Raw genomic sequence first — 22,073 nt, 5'->3', positions numbered from 1 at the left:
TTATTATATAAAACATACTAAAAATTAACAGTAAATTAATTTGTGACAGCATAGTCATTTACTCATATATATATTCATCTAGTGCTTATGTAAAAGTCTTACACAGTGCTTTTACAAGGGGGAGATGTTGACGCTGATCAGAAAGTAAGAGAGAAACTGAAGGTCTAGTTGATAGAAATAGATCTTTAAGGAGATTGTCAAAGCCAGGGAGGAGAGATTGCAAAGCAAGATGGTTTTACAGAAGTTTCAGACGGCAAGAAGATAATGGCTCAGAGATCAGCCTCTTTGATATAATGGAGGAGATGGGAAACAAGTAGTAATCTGAAGCCAGCCATATATAGTAACTACCTGTGTGTGTGGCTGGAGGATATTACCCAGATAAAGTGTGGCATCTTCATGAAGAGATTTGAAAACCTAGTTCAGAATCTTGAAATCAACTTGCTTAGGCACAGGTAGCCAGTAGAGCTGAATGAGAATAAGCTTATGGGTGTATAGAACTTTATGAGAGAGGTTTTGAGTCATAGCTGCCTGGATTAGCTGAATTTATGGGGAAAGCATTTCAGAAATTGATCCTCAAGGTGATCAGGCTCAAATGAGCATTTTAGCAGATGGGGGATGAGGTTGGGATGTAAGCAAACAATATCTGGAGATGGGAGGAAGTAGTCTTGGCAACGTGGATTAAAAGGCTCAACTCAAGGTCAAAAGGACCACCAACGTTAGCCCATCAGACTCAATGTGAGTGAACAGCCAATGAGGTTTATAAAGTCAGTGCCAGAGACAGACAGGTGCTTTCAAGACCCAACAAGATAACTTCAGTTGTGCCAATGTTGAGTTGCAAGAAGTTATACTTATTCAGGATGATGTCAGAGAAGCAGAGCAATAGTCCAGCACAGTCCTAGAAACAATATTGGGCAGGAGAGAGACTGAATTAGTGTCATTAGTTTACATAGGCAGGTGATATTACCAAGTACTATCCCAGCTTGGACTTGATGGGCCAGATGGCCTCCTTTTGTGCCATAAATGACTAACTCAGATGGACTAGGAGGGGAACAAGGATGGAGCCCTGGGGCAGTGTGCTCAAAGTATTCACTGCCCTTTGCATAAATTAATTAAATCCAATTGTCAGTGCACCTTCGTTCCTCTAAGCTTGAGAAATGTTTTTCCTGACTCTGGAGTTTTACTAATTTTGAACGTATTATTGAGGTTGAATTTGTCTATTGCCTTAAGGATCTCGAATTTTTCACTAATATCTCCCCAGACGAAACAATTTCAGACTATTCAACCTCGCTTCTTAGTTCAGATGACTTAAGATAAACAGTAGTTTAGATTATCTTTTCTGCACTTCCTATAGTGCCTTTTATTTGCTCAAGGGATGAGTGTGTCACCGGCAAGGCCAGTATTTAATGGCCCATCCCTAATTGCTTGAGAAAGTGATGGTGAGCTGCCTTCTGCGTGTGGTGTAGATACACCCACAGTACTTAGGGAGGGAGTTCCAGGATTTTGATTCCATTGACAATGAACGAACGTCGATGTTTCCAATTCACGATGGTGTGACTTGGATGGGAACTCAAACGTGGTGGTGTTCCCATGTATCAGCTACCCTTGCTCTTCTGGGTATAGGAGGTCGCAGGTTTAGAAGGTACTGTTAAAGCAGCCTTGGCAAGTTTCTGAAGTAAATCTTGTACATGGTACACACGTCAACCGTGCTGCATTGGTGGTGGAGGGAGTGAAGGTTTATGGTGGTGGATGGGATGCCCATCAAGTGGGCTGCTTTATCCTGGATGGTGTTAAGTTTGAGTGTATTTGGAGCTGCACTCTTGCAGGCAAGTGAAGAGCATTCCATCACACTCCTGCCTTGTGCCTTGTAGATGGTGGAAAGGCTTTGTGGAATCAGGAGGCGAGTTACTCACCACAAAACACCAGTTTCTGAGCTACTCATGTAGCCACAGTGTTTATGTGGCTGGTCCAGTTATGTTTTTGGACAATGGTGACCCCTCAGGATGGTGGGGAATTTGGTGATAGCACTATCATGCTGAGGATATGGCTATACTCTATACTTCTGTGGCACAAATGTTTCTTGCCACTTATCAGCCCAAGCCTGAATGATGTCCAGGTTTAGCTGCATGCAGGCGTGGACTGCTTCATTACCTGACAAGTTGCAAATGTAACTGAACATTGTGCAATCATCAATGAACATCCCCACTTCTGACCTTATGATGGAGGGAAGACCATTGATGAAGCAGTTGAAGATGGTTGGGGCTAGGACACTGACTTGAGGAACTCCTGCAGTCATGTTCTAGGGCTGAGATGTTTGGCCTCCAACAAGCACAAACATATTCTTTTATGCTCGGCATGACTCTAGCCAGTGGAGAGATTTTCCCAATTCCCATTGACTTCAATTTTACAGGGCCTCCTTGATGCCAAACCTTTGGTCAAATGCTGTCTTGATGTCAAGAGCAGGCACTCTCACCTCACCTCTGAAATTCAGCTCTTAAGTCCATGTTTGGACCAAGGCTGTAATAAGGCCTGGATAGCTTTGTTGTACTATGGCAATTAGAACTGTACGCTGTACTCCAGGCACGCAGTACTTACTTCTTGTACAAAAGCATCATTAGTTGCTGGTGTATGTGCTCTACCCCACTGACTATATATGCAATGATCTGGTTCCCTTTCCTTACTGCTACAGCACACTTCATTATTAGATTTAGTCAGCTATCTAATATCCTCAGATTCCTCTCTTTTATTGCACCTAGCCATTTAGCTTATATTCCCACTGTTGACTTCTCTAGTCTCATTACCTTGTATTTGTTCATATTTGCCACTTACCAGCTCACTTAAGAATCTATTCTGATTACTAGAACTCCTCTCTTCCATTTGGTGTCATCTGCAAACTTGAGAGTTTTCTTTCTGTCCTCAGCTCCAAATCAATTATATACAGGATAATCTAAGAGCAGTGGGCCCATCACTGATCCCTGTGCTGCAACAATAAGGGGCAGGAGGTTAAGAGGGGATTTGAGGAAAAAGTTTTTCACCCAGAGGGTGGTTGGAATCTGGAACATACTGCCTGAAGGGGTGGTAGAGGCAGGAACCCTCACAACATTTAAGTAGTATTTAGATGGGCACTTGAAACGTCATAGCACACAAGGCAATGGGTCAAGTGCTGGAAAATGGGATTAGAATAGATAGGTGCTTGATGGCCAGCACAGATACAATGGGCCGAAAGGCCTGTTTCTGTGCTGTATATCTCTATGGCTCTAATAACCACTGATCCCTGTGCTGCAACAATAACTTTTCTTTTTATAAGCACCCACTTTTAATGTAACAAAATGTTCTAAGGTGCTTCATAGAAAAAGGAGAAGGAATGCCAAGCCAAAGGAGCAACAAGGGGTGACTGAAAGCTTGATGAAAGAAGTGGGTTTTAAGAAGGGTCTTAGAAGTGGAAAGGAAGGTAGAGGTGAAGCGGTTTAGGGAGGGAATTCCACACAATGGAACCTCTGTGACTGAAGGCACCTTGAAGGGGCAAGACCAGGGCTGAAATCCAAATCTTACCCCTTGCCATTATGGCATGTGTTAGAAAGGATAGTAGACGGATGTCAAAAATTTATCTACATTATTACTCATCGGCTTTGTCGAACCTTGGAAATATCAATTGGTTTCCCACTTTGGAGAGCTGCAATCATTGAATCAAAGCTTTTTGCAGTTCTAAGGAAATCTTTTGCTTGTTCCAGATTCTTCTTTTGTTTTGCTTGCACAGCAGCTTTCATGTACTGTTTCTTCCTATTCTGAAGAAATTCCAATTGTTGCTGAGCTACAGAGAAACACAAGCAGTGATCAAGTGACATTCGGTATAGATGAGAATTCCCTTACTGAATCTCAAAATCATTACAGCACAGAAGCAGGCCATTTGACCAGTCATGTCTGTGCTGGCTCTCCAAAGGAGCAATTTACCTAGTGCTACTCCCCCACCTACTCCCCGTAGCCCTGCACATTCTTCCTTTTCAGATAACAACCCAATTCCCTCTTGAATGCCTCGATTGAAAATGCCTCCACCATACTCTCAGATCCTAACCACTCGCTGCATGAAAAGGTTTTTCCTTATGTTGCCATTGCTTCTTTTGCCAATTACCTTAAATCTGTGCCCTCTTGTTCTCAATCCTTCCACCAATGGGAACAGTTTTCCCTTCCTACTCTGATCTGACCCTAAATGATTTTGAATACCTCTATCAAAGCTCCTCTCAACCTCTTCTCCAAGGAAAACAGTCCTAACTTCACCAATCTATCCACGTAACTGAAGATCCTCATCCCTGGAACCATTCTTGTGAACCTTTTCTGCACTCTCTCCAATGCCTTCACATCTTTCCTAAAGTGTGGTCCCCAGAACTGGATGCAATACTCCAGTTTAGGCTGAACCAGTGTTCTATACAAGTTTAACATAATTTCCTTGCTTTTGTACTCTATTCCCCTATTAATAAAGCCTAGGATGCTGTCTGCTTTATTAACTGTGCTCTCAATCTGTCCTGCCACCTACAATGATTGATGTACCCAGGTCCCTCTGCTCCTACAGCCCCTTTAGAATTGTACCCTTTATTTTATGTCGTCTCTCTGCATTCTTCCTACCAAAAGGAATTCTTTCACATTTCTCTGCATTAAATTTCACCTGCCTTTTTTTTGTCCACCCATGCCACCAACCTGTCTATGTCCTTTTGAAGTTCTACACTATCCTCCTCACAGTTCCCAATGCTTCCAAGTTTCAGATCATCTGCAAATTTTTTAATTATGCCCTGTTCACCGAATACCTAGGTCATTTATATCAGGAAGAGCAAGGGTCCTAACACTGACCCCATGGGAACTCCACTACAAGCCTTCCTCCAGTCCGAAAAACATCCATTAACCACTACTCCCGGTTTCCTGTCAGTCAATTTCGTATCCATGTTGCCACTGTCCCTTTTTATTCCATGAGCTATGACTTTGCTCACAAGTATGTTGTGCGGCACTTTATCAAATGCCCTTTTGAAGTCCATGTACACCACAACAACAGCATTACTCTCATCAACCCTCTCTGTTACCTCATCAAAAATACTCCAGCAAGTTAGTTAAACACAATTTGCTCTTCATAAATCTGTGCTGGCTTTCCTTAATTAACTTGCATTTTCCCAAGTAAGTATTAATCTAGTCCCGAAATATCATTTCTAGAAGCTGCCCTGCCATCGAAGTTAAACAGACTGACCTGTAGGCTTATCTTTACATACTTTGTTGAACAAGGGTGTAACATTTGAACTTCTCCAGTCCTCTGGCATCACTGAGTCTCAGGAAGACTGGAAATTTATGGCCAATGCCTCCACAATTTCCACTCTCACTTCCCTTAGTGTTCTTGGATGCATCTCATCCAGTCCTGATGCCTTATCAACTTTAAGTACAGGCAGCCTATCCAATACCTCCTCCTTATCACTTTTAAACCCAAGTATCTGAATTACCTCCTCTTTCACCATGACCTGCACAGCATCTTCTTCCTTGGTAAAAACAGATGCAAAGTATTCATTTAATACCTCAGCCATCCCCCTGCCTCCATGTGCAAATCCCCTTACTGGTCCCTAATCAGTCTACTCCTCTTTTTAACCACCCTTTTACTATATATATGCCTACAGAAAACTATGGGATTTCCTTTAATGCCAACTGCCAGTCTCTTATGCTCTCTCTTTGCATCGCTTATTTGCTTTTTCACTTCCCCTCTGAACCTTCTATATTCAACCTTGTTCTCAGTTGTATTATCCACCTGACATCGGTCATAAACACACTTTTTCTTCTTCATCTCTATCTCTTTCATCATCCAGGGTGCTCTGGATTTATTTGCCCTACCTTTCCCCTTCAAGGGCATATACCTTGACTGTGCCCAAACTCTCTCTTCTATGAAGGCAGCCCATTGTTCAGCTACTGTTTTTCCTGCCAACCTTTGATTCCAATTTATCTGGGTCAGATCCATTCTTAACCCATTGAAGTTGGCTTTCCCCCAGTTAGTTATTCTTACTCTGGATTGCTCCTTGTCCTTTTTCATACTCAAACTAAACCTTGTGATACAATGAATACTGTCCCATAACTGTTCCCCTACTGACACTTGATCAACTTGGTCCACCTCATTCCCAAGAACCAGGTCTACCAGTGCCTCCTTTCTCATTGGACTGGAAACATACCGCTGTAGAAAGTTTTCCTGAACACAGTCTAGGAACTCTTGCCCCTCTTTGCCCTTTACACTACCACTATCCCAGTCTATATTGGGATCATTAAAGTCCCCCATTATAACTACTCTATAATTCTTGCACCTCTCTGCAATTTCCTTGCAAATTTGTTCCTCCGCATCTTTCCCACTAGTCGGTGGCCTATAGACTACACCGAGCAATATAATTGCACCTTTCTGTTCCTTAGCTCTAGCCAAATAGATTCTGTCTTTATAAAAGCAAAATACTGCGGATGCTGGAAATCTGAAACAAAAACAAGAAATGCTGGATTCACTCAGCAGGTCTGGCAGCATCTGTGGAAAGAGAAGCAGAGTTAATGTTTCGGGTCAGTGACCCGTCTTTAACCTCTCTGGGACATCCTCTCCTTCCAGCTCTGCAATGTTCTCCTTAAACAATACTGCCACCACTCCCCCTTTCCAGAACAGCTCGTATCCAGGAATATTTAATACACAGTCCAGCCCTTCTTTGAGCCAGGTCTCTGTTATAGCCCAAACATATTTCTACATGGCAATCTGCAGCTGTAACTCACCGATCTTAATTACCACACTCCGCGCATTCACACACATGCACAGTAACCCTAATTTAGACTTTTATTACTTTCTCCCTTACTGCGAACCCACCTAATAACTTACTATTTCCTGCTCTAGTGCTATCTGTCTCTCCCAGTGTTCTGTGCACTTTCACTTCTCTGATATTACCTCCTGGTTCCTACACCCCTGCCAAGTTAGTTTAAACCCTCCCCAACAGCACTAGCAAATGGCCCTGCAAGGAAATTGGTGATTTGAAAGCCTATTAAACTCACAAAGGCACAAAGGAAAGGAACACAAGTCCCTACACCTAAGCCAGCTGAGATCTTGATCTGACACAACATGCAGGAAAGAACGAAGAGAAGATAAAGTGCTTCCTTGCGCCTGTATATCTGACTGGCAGCAGTATTACTTCAATTCCTTTAGGTGACCAGTTTGAGATTAGCTTTTTCACACACAAAAGGAATATCACACGTCTACTCATAAAACTCTGTCCGCCTTAAAATTATGATGCAGTGATTTAAAAGAAAATATACCGACTGAACTGAGCTGAATCAGTTGATCATTTGGTGTTGGCTTCTTTATTGGTTTTGGGGACTGTCTTTCCTCGGATGCAGCTGGTAAGGTCAGTGTTGGCCCAGCTGTTTGTACTGCGTAGTCTGGAAGTTTTGCCGGTTTCTTTGCAACTGGAGGTTGTGTGGCTGGCTGAGGAGTTCCACTCTAAGATAAAGCACATAAGATAAGCAAGAGTTCAGATATACTACAGAACAGATGCTCCTTTTGTGAATTCAGTTTAAAGCTGCAGGATGACAAAATTACTAACCATTAAAAAATGAATTTCTTAGCGAAGTCTAATCTGCAGGAGTTGTGTGTGGTCCAGTATGATCGGAATATAAGAGCAGGAGTAGGCCATTCAGCCCGTCGAGCCTGCTCCGCCACTGTTAGATAGATCAATGCTGATCATCTACCTCAACACCACTTTCCCATGCTATCCCCATATCCTTTGATGTCATTAGTATCCAATGATGTGTACTCAATATCCAAAACATGTAATTACATCTTAATTGAAATGTTGAAGTAGAGTAATGTAGAATCAAAAAAAAATTACTCCATGTTCTATCTTAGTATTGCCACACTAAAGGTTGTTACACAAGATAAGGGCTTATGGGGTTGAGGGGAACATGGATAGAAGGTTGGTTAAAGGACAGAAGAGTGAGAGTAGGAATAAATGGGTCACTTTCATGTTGGAAGGCTGTTATCAGTGGGATCCCATGAGGATCAGTGCTGGGGCCTCAGCTATTTACATCTATATTAATGTCTTAGATGAAGATACTGAATGTAATGTATCCACATTTACTGATGATACAAAGCTAGGTGGGAAAGTAAGCTGTGAGAAGGACACAAAGAGTCTGCAAAGGGATATAGACAGGTTAAGTGAGTGGGCAAGAATGCGGCAGATGGAGTATAGAGAAATGTGGGGTTATTCACTTTGGTAGTAAGAAAGGAAAAATAGAAGTTTTTTTTAAATGGTGAGAAACTATTAAACTCTGGTGTACAGAGGGATTTGGGTTTCCGTGTACAAGAAACAGTTAACATGCAGGTACAGCAAGCAATTAGGAAGGCAAATGGTGTGTTGTCCTTCATTGCAAGAGAGTTGGAGTATAAGAGCAAGGAAATCTTGCTGCAATTGTACAGGGTTTTGCTGAGACCACACCTGGAGTACTATTGGTCTTTTGGTCTCTGTACCCAAGGATGGATATACTTCCCTTAGAGGGGGTGCAACGGGGGTTCACTTGATTGATTCCCGGGATGACAGAGTTGTGCTATGAAGACAGAACGTGTAGAATAAGCATAGAATGGAGTTTAGAAGAAGGAGAGGTGATCTGACTGAAACATACAAGATTTTGAGAGGGCTTGGCTGGGTAGATGCTGATAGGCTGCTTCCCCTGGCTGGACGTTCTAGAACTAGTGTCAGGATAAGGGGATGGCCATTTCAGACTGACTTGAGGAGAAATGTCTTCACTCAGAGGCAATCTTCTCTAATCTTCTTTTGTTGTGCACAGCCTATTCATTTAAGCATGGGGTCCTTTAAATTTTTTGCGTGCCTGGGCACGTGTGGTAACTTAAAGGGGCCAACTTGTGTTCGGCCTAAGCGGGAACCTCTGGGTTGCTGCACATCCATGCAGCTTAGAGGGAACATTGCTCAGAGGGTTGTGAATCTTTGAAATTCTTTATTCCAGAAGACTGCAGATGATTGGGTGAGTATGTTCAAAACTGAGATCGCTAGATTTTTGGAGTCCAAGAGAATCAAGGGATATGGGGATTGGGTGGGAATGTGGAGTTGAGGTTGAGGATCAGCCATGATCTTATTAAATGGCATAGCAGGCTTAAGGGGCCATGTGGCCTATTCCTATTTCTTATCTTCATATGTAATTAATAGGATGCAAGAATAATTTACAGCATGCTAAATCTAATCTGTTCCTTTGATACGTTCACATGAAAAAGGGCAGCAAGAGACCAACTTGGTCATCAAGCCTGTCCCGTGCTGACATGGTTCACACTACACACACCAACTCCAACACTCTACATCATGCAATCTCATCACAAAGGTAAAAAGAACTTAAACCAATGTAGGGGAAATCAAACTCTGGGAAATTCCTTTCCTATCCCTGTAAGCAATTGAGCAAGCTCCAGGGAGACCACTAGTGATTGATAGGACTGGCTCCAGAGAACCCCATACCTTCTATAAATCAAAAGATTTTACATCTGCAGGAACTTGCACAGCTCACTTTTGAAAGTCTGCATCAAATCCCCACTTACTGCACATATTGGCAACCTATTCTACAGTTTAACAAATTTGAAAATAAATTATTTCCTATTAGCTAACCATCTATCTGCTTTTACAACTCATACTTAGGCCTCCTAGTCCACTCTTACATATCTAGCTCAAATAACCTATCCACTTGAACAGAATCTAATCCTATATTACTGTAAAGAACTAAACCAATCTATGCTTTTCTAGATTAAAAAGCCCCAGAACCTAACACTATCCTAATAGCCAAGGACCCCTAAATTAGGTATTAAACAAGTAACCTTCCTTCAGACCTTTTCCAGATTCTTCCGATACTACTGCGCAAACCTATGCTCAAGGACCAAGTGTTAAAATTTACAAAAAACATTCCCAACACATCCAGTTTTAAAAAGAAACACAGAAGCTAATCAAAGAAAGTCACTTGATGCCTACTGGGTGATTAACATCCAAAACAAGAGGTTTTAAGCAGCATCATTTACTTATGCAGACAGGAAAATAAACATTGTCCTTTAAGAATGACCAGGGTGGGGAGAAGGTAGATTACTGAATTCCATTTCCAATGTCTTGAGTACAGGAGCAAGAATGTCTTACTGCAGTTATACAGGGCCTTAGTGAGACCACATCTGGAGTATTGTGTGCAGTTTTGGTCTCCTTATCTGAGGATGTTCTTGCCTTGGAGGGAATGCAAAGAAGATTTACTAGGCTGATTTCTGGGATGGCAGGATTGACGTACGAGGAGAGATTGGGTCAACTAGGCCTATATTCACTAGAGTTTAGAAGAATGAGAGGGGACCTCATAGAAACCTATAAAATTCTAACAGGACTCGACAGGCTAGATGCAGGGAGGATGTTCCTGATGGTTGGGGAGTCCAGAACCAGGAGTCACAGTCTCAGGATACGGGGTATGCCATTTAAAACCGAGATGAGGAGAAATTTCTTCACTCAAGAGGGTGGTGAACCTATGGAATTCTCCACCGCAGAAGGTAGTGGAGGCCAAGTCATTAAACCTATTCAAGAAGGAGATAGATATATTTCTCAATGCCAAAGGGATCAAGGGATATGGGGAGAAAGCGGGAACAGGGTACTGAATTAGACAATCAGCCATGATCTTTTTTGAATGGTGGAGCAGGCCTGAAGGGTCGAATGGCCGACTCCTGCTCCTATTTTCAATGTTTCAACTTGGTTCTATGGAAGTTTCCACAATAAAAAGTATCCACATTTACCTGCAATATTTGTTACATGTATAGGTGGTGCTTTGATGGGATTTCCAATGTTAAGCTTTGTTAACATGAGTAACACCATTAGGCCTTATTCTCAGGAGAAAGATGTCTGTTCGGAAATGAAGGGGTAGGCAGCTTTCAGAGGTTTTTAAAAAAAAAATTGGGCACTCTTCAAAATTGAAAAAGCAGAATTTTCTCAATGTTTGAAAAAAAATAAGGGCCTATGAAAAGCAAAATATCAGAACCTCTTCATTATTTGAAAAATTGGAGTCTCCTCAACCTGTAGTGAGTTAGTTTCCCCTCACACCCCAAGGTACTTTCTATTATCCTCCATTATTGAGTGACTTTTCCAACTCCCTCGCATTAGAAGATTTCCCACACTTCCTCCCTCCTCTCACATTTCTCCTTCTGCCTTGGTTAAACTATCCTGTCCTAGCGCCACAGATCGACTAGAATAATGTAAAAACACACACATTTATACTTGGGTTTGTGTGTGTGCACACGTGTGTTTGGGGTTTGGGGGGGGGGGGGGGTGTGGGGAAAAGAGGGGAATGGCGTTGGTGATGTGAAAACAGAATCATGCCCAGCTTTGACAGCTCTCCAGCTCAGTCTAACAGCTTGGCTTACATATAAAGAACAGCCGCTTTGGCAAGGTACTGGAGGGCAGCTGGTATAGAACATAGAACATAGATCCGCACCTTCACGAAAGAAAGGAGAAAATGGAGACAGGGAAAGCAATTTGTTCTGTAGGTTTTGATTGCATGCAGTACCTCATCATCATCCTCCTCCTCCTCAACTTCCGCAGTAGCTAGCCTAGATGCAGCTTCAAGCGTTCCAGCAATACCACGGTCTCCAGATGCTCCTTCCACTCCTGGTATGGGTGGAAATCCTAAAGAAAGACAAAGTGTTGTCTTAAGCCAACATTGATTGACCATTTAGAAACAGATTACTGATGATAATTTACTGATGATAATTTCACTGCCCATCACTGTTACACTGTACATAATTTCAAAGGGAAGAGTTAAAGCAGCCAATTTGACTCAACCCAAGATTTTCAGTTCTCTTCCTGTGACAAATGCTTAGCACAACCTAATTTTAAGTTATAATTACAACTTCAGTCAACACAGCTTATGAACTTATTGACCAATTATTCAATTGTTGAAAATAGAGACATGTTGTCGAAGCTTTTCGTCTTACACTCATCAGGACAATCCGCAAGAATACCAATGTAAGGGAAAACAACAACTTTATAAGAAGAGAGTGCTGATTGGTTGGCACGTGAACTCCGATTGGTAGAAGCATTGCCATGGAGAATGCACCAGTTTACGGTGGCTGACAGCTAACTGCCAAGCTTTGTTTGAAATTTAAACCAGGCAACTTGACTGTGATTGGTCAAGGCATTGCCCTGAGGAATGAACCAGAAAATGGCTGTCACTTATTTTGTTCAGCTGAAGCGGATGCAATGCTTGTACATGTTCTTTCTGTCTGCAAAGAACAGGGCTCTGTGTACTAATATATGTAGCTTCCAGTACAAATACGCCACACTGCGAGCCCTACTGACAATCTTAAATTGGTCGTCAGCGTAATTCTTAGCACAAGGGATTATTTAGCAAATGTTGTCCAATCGCAGAGTCACATCTAATGTTGGACACCGTGTTCTGAGTTTTGCAAGCACGGGCTAGTCGGGTACGGCCTGTACCTTGCCCGTTGTAACAGTGGAAGGGACATGTTGTTTGATACACTCCGCCAGTCTTTGGGACTTACAACCTGTCTACCTAGCATCACACTGGCACTGCAATTCCGATATCACATTACTCATTTGTGAGATAGGCAGGACGTCTTTTTGGTTTGACGGGAGCATCCTGTTAGTGGCGAACACTGCATGTGTTGCTACTGCATAGTAGCAGTGTGAGTGCAAAACTAAAAACTTCGACAACGTCTCTATTTTCAGCAATACTCAAGATCTGTACTACCAAATGACTAATTACTCAATTATTTTTAAAATCATAATTTCATAGCAAGCTTAATCAGGCTGCAACTGATGCCATTAAAACAATTTAAAAAAGTCAATAGGGACGAAACTTGGATGATAGCACTAAAAAGGCACTGTTGAAGTTATTGGAACTGAATATCGGGTAGGGAGTATAAGGGGCAGCCGAAACAAGGCTGCTCCTTTTGCACTGCTGGGAGACCAGTTTAACCACAATGTCTTGAGTAAAGGGAAGCATTATCTGAAACAAAATTATTAACTGCATCAGAAGTTTCATATAGCAACATCACCTTACTTGGTTAGTCTCCATTAGCCCCATGCTTTGTGCATACAATTTTTTAAAAATTAATTCACTGCATGTTGGCATTGCTGGCAAGGCCAGCATTTATTGCACATCCCTACTTGCCTTTGTGAAGGTGGTGGTGAGTCACCTTGAACCACTGCTGTCTGTGTGGATTATAGATTCTCATAGTGGTTTTTGATACAATTGAGTGATTTGCTCGGCCATTTCAGAGGGTAGTTGAGAGATAATCACATTGGGATGGGTCTGGAGTCACATATAGGCCAGAGTGGGTTAAGAGTGGCAGGTTTTCTTCCTGAAAGGACATGGGGGAAACCATGTGTTTTTATGATAACCCTGTAGTTTCATGATCACTATTACCGATATTAGCTTTTTATTCCAGATGTTTTAATTATTTGAATTTAAATTCCCAACTACCATGATGGATTTGAACTCAGGTCTCCAGATTGAGTCTGGATTACTAGTCCAGTACCATAACTACTATGCTACTGTACCAATGTAATTGTCTAAATTATGTACTTCATGAAAATGAGTCTAAACGGTTTACAACTACATGTTGATGAGCACTAAAAGATGTAAATTTCACTTTTATTGTGTCAGCCTTGGCTCAACAATAGCACTCTCACCTCTAAGACAGAAGGTTGTATATTCAAGTCACACTCCAGAGACTTGTGCGTACAATCTAGGCTGACACCAAGTGCAGCACCGAAAGAAGTGCTGTCTTTGGGTTAAGATGTTAAATTCTCAGATGATGGCACATTTAAAGTGCTCCCCTGGTCAAGATTTATGCCTCAACCAAAATCAGTAAAAAAAGATTATCTGGTCATTGTCTCACTTATTGTTTTTGTGGGATTTTGAGGTGCACAAATTGGCTGCTGCATTTCCTACATTACAAGAGTCAAAATACTTCAAAAGTACTTCATTAGTAGTGAAGCACTTTGGGGCATCCTGAAGTTGTGAAAAGGCGCCATATTAATGCAAGTTTTTTTTCTTTATTGACCAGAATCAAGCGAAACAACAAATAAAGATTCATCACCTTCAGAAGTCAAATGCAACTTTCGGGGAAATCTTTCCACTGCTGTATACATGCAGCATATATATACCAATGGAGCATATCTGTGTGGGGGATGGGAAGGAATTCAAGGGAAAGATATTTCTCCTGAAGTGCATTGGGAAGACAGTAACCAGCATTTTCCAAGCAGGTTGCATTCCACGCACAACATACTTGAACTGCTGGTGTGCAATGATTTGAAAATCATTCACATGAAAGTCGAATTAACTCTGCATTTTCTGTGATTTGCTCCTGAAACATACTGTTATTGCTGATGCTTGCTTTTACATGGGTGTAATTGGTTGCTTAGTTCCTGACTTTCCTCAAAGGAGAAAGTTGCACTCGGAATGAGTATGAGTTTTTTTACCAGCTTTTTAAGTTTGCAGCAAGTTTGGTACATCATTTCCTTTGCCTTTTTTTAAAAATATAATCGGTGCATAGTTTTAATTCAATTCTCTTTTCATCTCCTACTATTGAAGTGAATTCCATTTTCAATTCAATCACCCTACACTCACAGGATGCAAATTCTTATTGTTCTTAGAGATCTCGAGGATGACGAGCAGTTGTCAATTAGTGCTCAGAACAAGGTCTGCATGCACCTAAGACGGGTTGCAACAAACCTTTGCGCACTGCATTGGGAATTAAAAGCTATAAACCTGGAATTTGCGGGGCTCTCTGGCAGTGCACAACTTAGTTAGAAGAAATTGCAGGGCAAAATCCTGTAAGCTAGCATGCCTGATTCACAGTGGACTGCATTTAATACTGTTCTCTGATGGTGGACCTGGTAACTGGCAAGAAGCTTTTAGAGAAAGGAAACTATGTAGATACAATATCATAACACTCGACAAAATTTGTGCCAGATGTATTAATTAACATACTGTTAAAAATACGGTAAGCCCTGGATATTGAGATGTTTATAATGCAACCTGTAAAAGGGAATTGGATATATATTTGAAAAAGGAAAAATCTGCAGGGTTATGGGGAAAGAACGAGGGAGTGAGACTAATTGCATGGCTCTTTCAAAAAGCCAGCACAGGCACGGTGGGCAGAATGGCCTTCTTTGCTGTATGACTAAACTAATTTGAAGTGAAGGTTTCTTGCCATATCTTCCACTCTTATTGTAAATGCAGGAGACCGCAGTTTACAAGAAAGCATCCATTGGTCATCTTTATTGGCCACAATATAAAGAAGCAAGTCTCTTGGAGGGAAATCCAGTTAGTCTGAGTCACCCCAAAGGAGCAAGCAATATAGTTTTGTTCAGGATTTTAAAAATTTTTATTTTTTTTTTAGAAAAAAATGTTTCCAGTTGTGGGGGAGTCCAAAACTAGAGGTCATATTTAGATAATTAATAAATACAATAGGAAATTCAGGAGAAATGTCTTTATCCAGAGAGTGGCAAGAATGTAGAACGCACACCCGCAAGGATTTGTTGAGGCGAACACCATAGGTGCATTTAAGGGCAAGTCAGACAGGCACATGAGGGAGAAAGAAATAGGATATGTGAAAGGGCTATACGAAGAGGGATGGGCGGAGGCTTGTGCAGCATAAACACTGGTATTGACCAGTTGAGCCCAATGGCCTGTTTTTGTGCTGCAGTTTCTTTGTAACTCCGTAACTCTTGCAGCTTTTTCATTGCCTCCATTTTCCATTACCGTTATTGTAAATTACAAAGTCACTGCTTAAAGTGTGTTAAATGTGCCAGCTCTATTGGGCAAAAAGTAGCGACACCTCATTAAAGTGCAACAACGTGTGTATATCTAATACCCTCTAAGTAGAAAGTGATTTATTGAAGAATTTAGGCCTGCCTTGAAATATAAAAAAAGTGAATATATTATACATATAAAAAATATAAAAGTGGAACTTTGCTACATTTAATAGTTGGGGTAGACCAAAGTACTGAACGTAACTATACTCCTTTGGTCTCCTTATCTGAGGAAGGATGTTTTTGCTATAGAGGGAGTGCAGACTGATTCCTGGGATGGCGGGACTGACGCATGAGGAGCGATTGATACGGTTAGGATTATATTCGCTGGCGTTCAGAAGAGTGAGGGGGGGATCTCATTGAAACCTATAAAATTCTGACAGGACTTGACAGGGTAGATGCAGGAAGGGTGTTCCCGATGGCGGGGGAGTCCAGAACCAGGGCTCATAGTCTAAGGATACGGGGTAAACCTTTCAGGACTGAGATGAGGAGACATTTCTTCACCCAGAGAGTGGTGAGCCTGTGGAATTCACTACCACAGAAAGCAGTTGAGGCCAAAACATTGTATGTTTTCAAAAAGGAGTTAGATATAGCTCTTGAATCTAAAGGGATCAAAGGGTATGGGGCGAAAGACGGAACAGGCTACTGAATTGGATGATCGGCCATGATCGTAATAAATGGCGGAGCAGGCTCGAAGGGCCAAATGGCCTACTCCTGCTCCTATTTTCTATGTTACTCCTGTAAATGTTCAATTGCATTTAGTGGGAAATCATGTTTGCACAAATGTACCCACTTAAAGCAGTGGGGACTGTATATATAAACATTGATTCCTTTTTTTGAATACACAAATATTTACATCATTACTTGCCTGGGGGTATTGGAAGATCTGCAAAATTCACTTTCCTTCCAGCTTTGTGCACTCTGATGGCATCTTGATATTGCTTCAAAATAAACAAAAAGATGGAAATCATCTATCTTACATTCTGTCAGAAGGTATATGGTTAAGTGGTTAATTTCCAAATAAGTTAATTCATGTAAAAATAGCCCTATGTAGATGTGTGTGTTGTGCATGTGCGTATGCACGCCCACGTGTGCGAAAGAGAAGTCGTCCAATTTCTAATGGAACTCCCAGACTTCCAGTGTTAAAAACCAAGAAGCTTGGGGCTTTTCACTTTGGGGCCAAATAGTATATTGCTCCATAGTAACTCTTGTATAAGGTCCCAAAGCCCAGAATATTTCCTGTCATTAGAAACCTTCCTAGTCCTTCTTGCAAAGGATCCAAGAATAAGCTTGTTGAATGGTTTTGACTCAATATCTTTCTTGTATTTAGTTACTGATACTACTGTCACTGGTCATTAAGTTTCTTCTTCTGTTCTTAAGCTCTAAATAAACTAGTGGCATGACAAGGGATCATTGGCTCGTTGGCCCAATAGGGATTTTTGGTTGAAGCTAAGAACGCGTTTCTGATTTGAGGTCAGGTTCAGAATTTTTAAGGGTGAGCATAAGAAATAGGAGAAGTGGACCATATGACCCCTTGAGCCTCTTCCTCCATTCAATACCATCATGGCTGATCTTCTGCCTCAACACTGCTCCCCACATCCCTTCATTCCCTGAGAGATCAAATCTATCTATCCCAGCCTTGAATACATTCAATGATGGAGCACCCACAATCTCTGAGGTAGATAATTCCTAAGATTCACAACTCTGAATGAAGTAATTTAAATTTCTCCTCATCTTAGTCCTAAATGATTGACCCCTTATCCTGTGACTGTATCTCTGGTTCTCTATTCCCCAGCCAAGGGAAACAACTTGTCAGTGCCTACCCCATCAAACCCTTTCAGATTCTTCTATGTTTCAATGAGATCACCTCTCCTTCTTCTAAAATCCAAAGAGTATAGACCCAATTTACTCAGCCTTTAGGACAATCCACTCACCCCTAGAACCAATCTAGTGAAGTTTTTCTGTACCACCTCCAAGGGAAGTATACCCTTCCTTCGACATGAAGGCCAAAACTGCACACAGTACTCCAGGTGTGGTCTCACCAAAGCCCTATACAACTGTAGCAAGACTTCCTTGTTCTTGTACTCCAATCTCCTTGCAACAAAAGCCAACATGTCATTTGCTGTGCCTGCATTCTGTCTTTGTGCTCCTTGTGCGAGTACACACAAGGCTCTCTGAGCATCAACATTTACAAGTAACAAGCCTTTTAAAAAAATTCTACTTTTCTATTTGTTATGACAAGATGAGAAAGGTGCCTTAGGGGTCCCTTTTAGCCTTCCCCGGTCTTATTCTAACAGGATTTAATTTTAAACACACTGTGTTTTGAGCTCCCCCTTGGTGAATCCTTGTTCACCATTTTCCAATTATAAGGCAAAGAAATGAGCATAAACAGGTCTTCTTAGGTTTAAATAAGAAAAAAGTGAAATTTATTAAAACTTAAACTCTAATTCGGTTAATGCCGACGGATGCACGCTGTGCACCATGCATACATGATACATGTAAATAGAGACAGAAAAGAGAAGAAAAAATAACGTAGAGAGGTTTGAGGCAATATCAGAAGAGTTTCTTGTTACTGTGCTTTCAGCTCACTTTTGTAGGTAATTCGTGCTTTTCGTTGGGGGCCCAGTACAGTGGTGCAGTGGTTAGCACCGCAGCTTCACAGCTCCAGCGACCCAGGTTCAAATTCTGGGTACTGCCTGTGTGGAGTTTGCAAGTTCTGCCTGTGTCTGCGTGGGTTTCCTCCGGGTGCTCCGGTTTCCTCCCACATGCCAAAGACTTGCAGGTTGATAGGTAAATTGGCCATTAGCAATTGCCCCTAGTATAGGTAGGTGGTAGGGAAATATAGGGACAGGTGGGGATGTGGTAGGAATATGGAATTAGTGTAGGATTAGTATAAATGGGTGGTTGATGGTCGGCACAGACTCGGTGGGCCGAAGGGCCTGTTTCAGTGCTATATCTCTAAAACTAAAAAAAAACAAACATAAAACCTTGTTCACTGTAGGAGACTTTCCGCTCTTGGGGTTCACACGTCTTCAGTGGTTTCCAAAGCTGGTGAGAGCAAGATGAGAGCAGACAGGAGAGAGGCCTTTTCAGTCCAGGAGCAAACAGCTTTCTGAGTTTTCAAAACTCTGTGGCAAGTTCAAATTCAAAAACTCCAACTGCCAGTTAGTCACGTCACTAAACTGGTCTGACCAGGTCTTCTGTGTATTGGGGAAGCAGGGACTGGTTCCTTTGTTCCAACACTGTCTGCTAGTATGCAAAAAAGGTCTTTCCAGCGAGGGGCCTGGCAATTCCTTGTGATAGGCCCTCTTTTCTTCCCAGCCACAATTTTAAGTTTTAATGATCATGTGGCAAAATAATGCGTGCCTCATTTTTGCCAGGTGGGGGCCTGCATGACATATTCTTATTACCAAAAAGTGAATAACCTCACATTTCCCCATATTAAATTTGATCTGCCATCTTGTTACCTACTCACTTAACCTATCTATATCACTTTGCAGCCTCTTTGTGTCCCCCTCACAGCTCACCTTCCCACTCAACTTTGTATCAAACATGGATACATTACTCTCAGTCTCTAAGTCATTAATTTGTAAATAGTTGAGGCCCCAGCATTGATCCTTGCAGCACTCCACTAATTACAGCCTGCCAACTTGAAAATGCCCCATTTATGCCTACTATATGCTTCTTGTCAATTAACCAATCCTCCATTCACTAATATAATACCCCCAAATCCACGAGCCTTTATCTTGCGTATTAGCCTTTTGTGCGGCACCTTAACGAAGGCCTTTTAGAAATCCAAGTATACTATATCTACTAGCTCCCCTTTGTCTACCCTAGTAGTTACACCCACAAAAAATTCTAATAAATGTGTCAAACAAGATTTCCCTTTTGTAAAACCATGTTGACTCTGCCTGATCAAACTGATTTTCTAAGTGCATTGTTAAGACTTGCTTAATAAATTCCAGCATTTTCTCAATGACTAATGTCAGGCTAAACAGCCTACAGTTCCTGTTTTCTCTCTCCCTCCTTTCTTGAATAGTGGCGTGACATTTGCTAACTTCCAATCCCCGGGGACTGTTCGAGGATCTAGGGAATTATGGAAAATCATAACCACTGCATCCACTATCTCTGCAGCTATCTCTTTTAGAAACCTAGAATATAGGCCATCAGGTCCTGGGGATTTGTCAGCTTTTAGTCCCTCAAGTTTCTCTAATAGTTATCAGCAGAGAAAAAGTATGTTGCTCACTGTTATTAGCCCCCTAGTTACCCTCTATTTCTGGTACATAATGTGTGTCTTCTATTATGAAGATGGACACAAATATTTGTTCAACATGTCATGTTCTCATTCCTCATGATAATTTCTCCTGTCTCTGCTCTAAGGGACCAACATTTATTTTATCTACTCTCCTCCTTTTTACATATTTATAAAAGCTTTTACAATCCATTTGTTTGTCCCTGGCTAGTATCATCCCATTTTACTTTTTCCCTTTTTATAAAATTTTTGGTTATCTTTTGCGGTGTTCTAAAACTTCCGCAATCCTCTGTCTTACTATTCTTCGCAACATTACAAGCCTCTTCATTTAATTTAAAACTATCCTCATCTTCTCTAGGAAGCCATGGATGAATCTTGCTTGCTGAGATTTAGTTTTTTTTAATGGAATGTATTTTTGTTGAACATTTTGAATCATTTTAAAAAATGTTTCCCACCATATCTTGTAGTCTGTTTACCCAATCAACCTTAGCCAGTTCTCTCCTCATTGAAACCACAGTGGTACCAGATCCTTAACAGCGCAAGACAGACTGGTGCCACCAAGACAAAGAAAGGAATTGGTATATTAATTAAGTCACCCAACAGTTAATTAGCCAACCACTGAATCAGTTATCCTTAACAATCAAGAACAATAAGAGTTTCAATATCATCTTTAAGACACTTCCAGTATAAATCCACTTCAGATATTGGGAGAAATCGAATTCATGTACATACATCAGATGTTAGAGGACACAGACTTCCGCCAAGGTGCAGTACAGCTGGTTTAATTAACAACTCTACCTGCCAATCCCTGGACAGGGAAGGAATTGGAGAGCACGCATGCAACTTCCTGTGAAACAAAAGAACGACCCACACGTTCAATGCCAGTTTGGCAATTGTTGCAGGAGGTAGGCTCAGGCCTAGACTGGAAATTAAGACACAACTAGTCAGATGTCAACTTGAGCTGACCAGAAAGGAAAGAAAAAGTTTATGTTAGCCTTCTATCCAAGATAGTGGGGGTTCATTGTTACTTTGTACATTATAGGAAGTGTAATAAAAGTTTAAAAAATGTCTGGAAATGCTACTTTATTCATTCATTCAGTAAAACAAACCAGTTTGTCCTTACATTGATTTAATCTCACCAGAGTATCATCAGTTCAGGCTTTCAAATGTTTAGGGAAATCAATGAAAGGATGTGTACGAGGATCAGGATATCTAGTATGTATACCAAAGGGGGACTTCATTGTGATCCTTTGCTCTTCAGCTGGGATTTCCAAAAACAAATGGCTCCCACAAAGAGTATGCATTGTATCTGTTTCATGATCACCACTGGAATTGAACAGCCTGCACACACTCACAAAGACATCTCACATGTGAATAATGACTGATTAGGCAAGATAACCAAGGGTACCTGAGGTACTGCACCTTCGCAGGAAATCAACATATTTAAAAGGGGACTAGAGAAAAATTGTCAACAATATCCTTCCCAGAATTTATATACCTTTGCTATTCTCTCATGCATCCTTGCTTTACGGTCATTCCCATTAGTTTTGGCCTGAGCCGCTGCTGTTTTGTATTTCTCCATTCTTTGATGTAGAGCCTCTAGGACATCTTTGGGTGGTGGAGGTAGGCCTAAAATCATGAACATAAAATGTTCCCACTCTAGTTAAAAAAAATATTCAACAGAAATTCTTAAATTCAGCTATCATTTAATGAATTTAACATCCAGTTTGAAGAAATTATTTGTTTACTTCAATCTGCAGTGTTTTCCCCTCCCTCCTCACCCCATCCACAGACCCGCTCCTCATTCTTTGCTTTTCTACACACCTTACTGCCTCCTCACTCATCCCAAGTGTTGGTTCAATGATCTTCCAGCTGTCTTAACCCTATTCAACCGAATAATGCCCTTGGTTGAGACTCAACATTAGACCCGACAGGAGATTGACTCAATATCATATACCGGGCTGGTTTATGTGCTGGAGGTGAGG

General features: G+C 41.4%; 1 protein-coding gene across 2 annotated transcripts in view; it reads right to left on the bottom strand.

Moving 5' to 3' along the window:
- Nucleotides 1-22,073, bottom strand: part of cc2d1b (coiled-coil and C2 domain containing 1B) — a 77,459-nt gene that overhangs the window by 24,778 nt on the left and 30,608 nt on the right. For both annotated transcript variants that reach the window (XM_068037132.1, XM_068037131.1), the window contains 5 exons: nucleotides 21,587-21,717; nucleotides 16,705-16,777; nucleotides 11,563-11,681; nucleotides 7,297-7,480; nucleotides 3,636-3,808 (listed from right to left, as the gene is read on the bottom strand). In XM_068037132.1, coding sequence (XP_067893233.1) covers nucleotides 3,636-3,808; nucleotides 7,297-7,480; nucleotides 11,563-11,681; nucleotides 16,705-16,777; nucleotides 21,587-21,717 — 680 coding nt within the window. The remainder of the gene's footprint in view (nucleotides 1-3,635; nucleotides 3,809-7,296; nucleotides 7,481-11,562; nucleotides 11,682-16,704; nucleotides 16,778-21,586; nucleotides 21,718-22,073) is intronic.

Source organism: Heterodontus francisci, chromosome 8 (assembly GCF_036365525.1).
Source record: "Heterodontus francisci isolate sHetFra1 chromosome 8, sHetFra1.hap1, whole genome shotgun sequence".
NCBI lineage: Eukaryota > Metazoa > Chordata > Chondrichthyes > Heterodontiformes > Heterodontidae > Heterodontus > Heterodontus francisci.
Note: the sequence above shows the minus strand (reverse complement) of the source record. Positions and strands in the feature narration are given on the sequence as shown.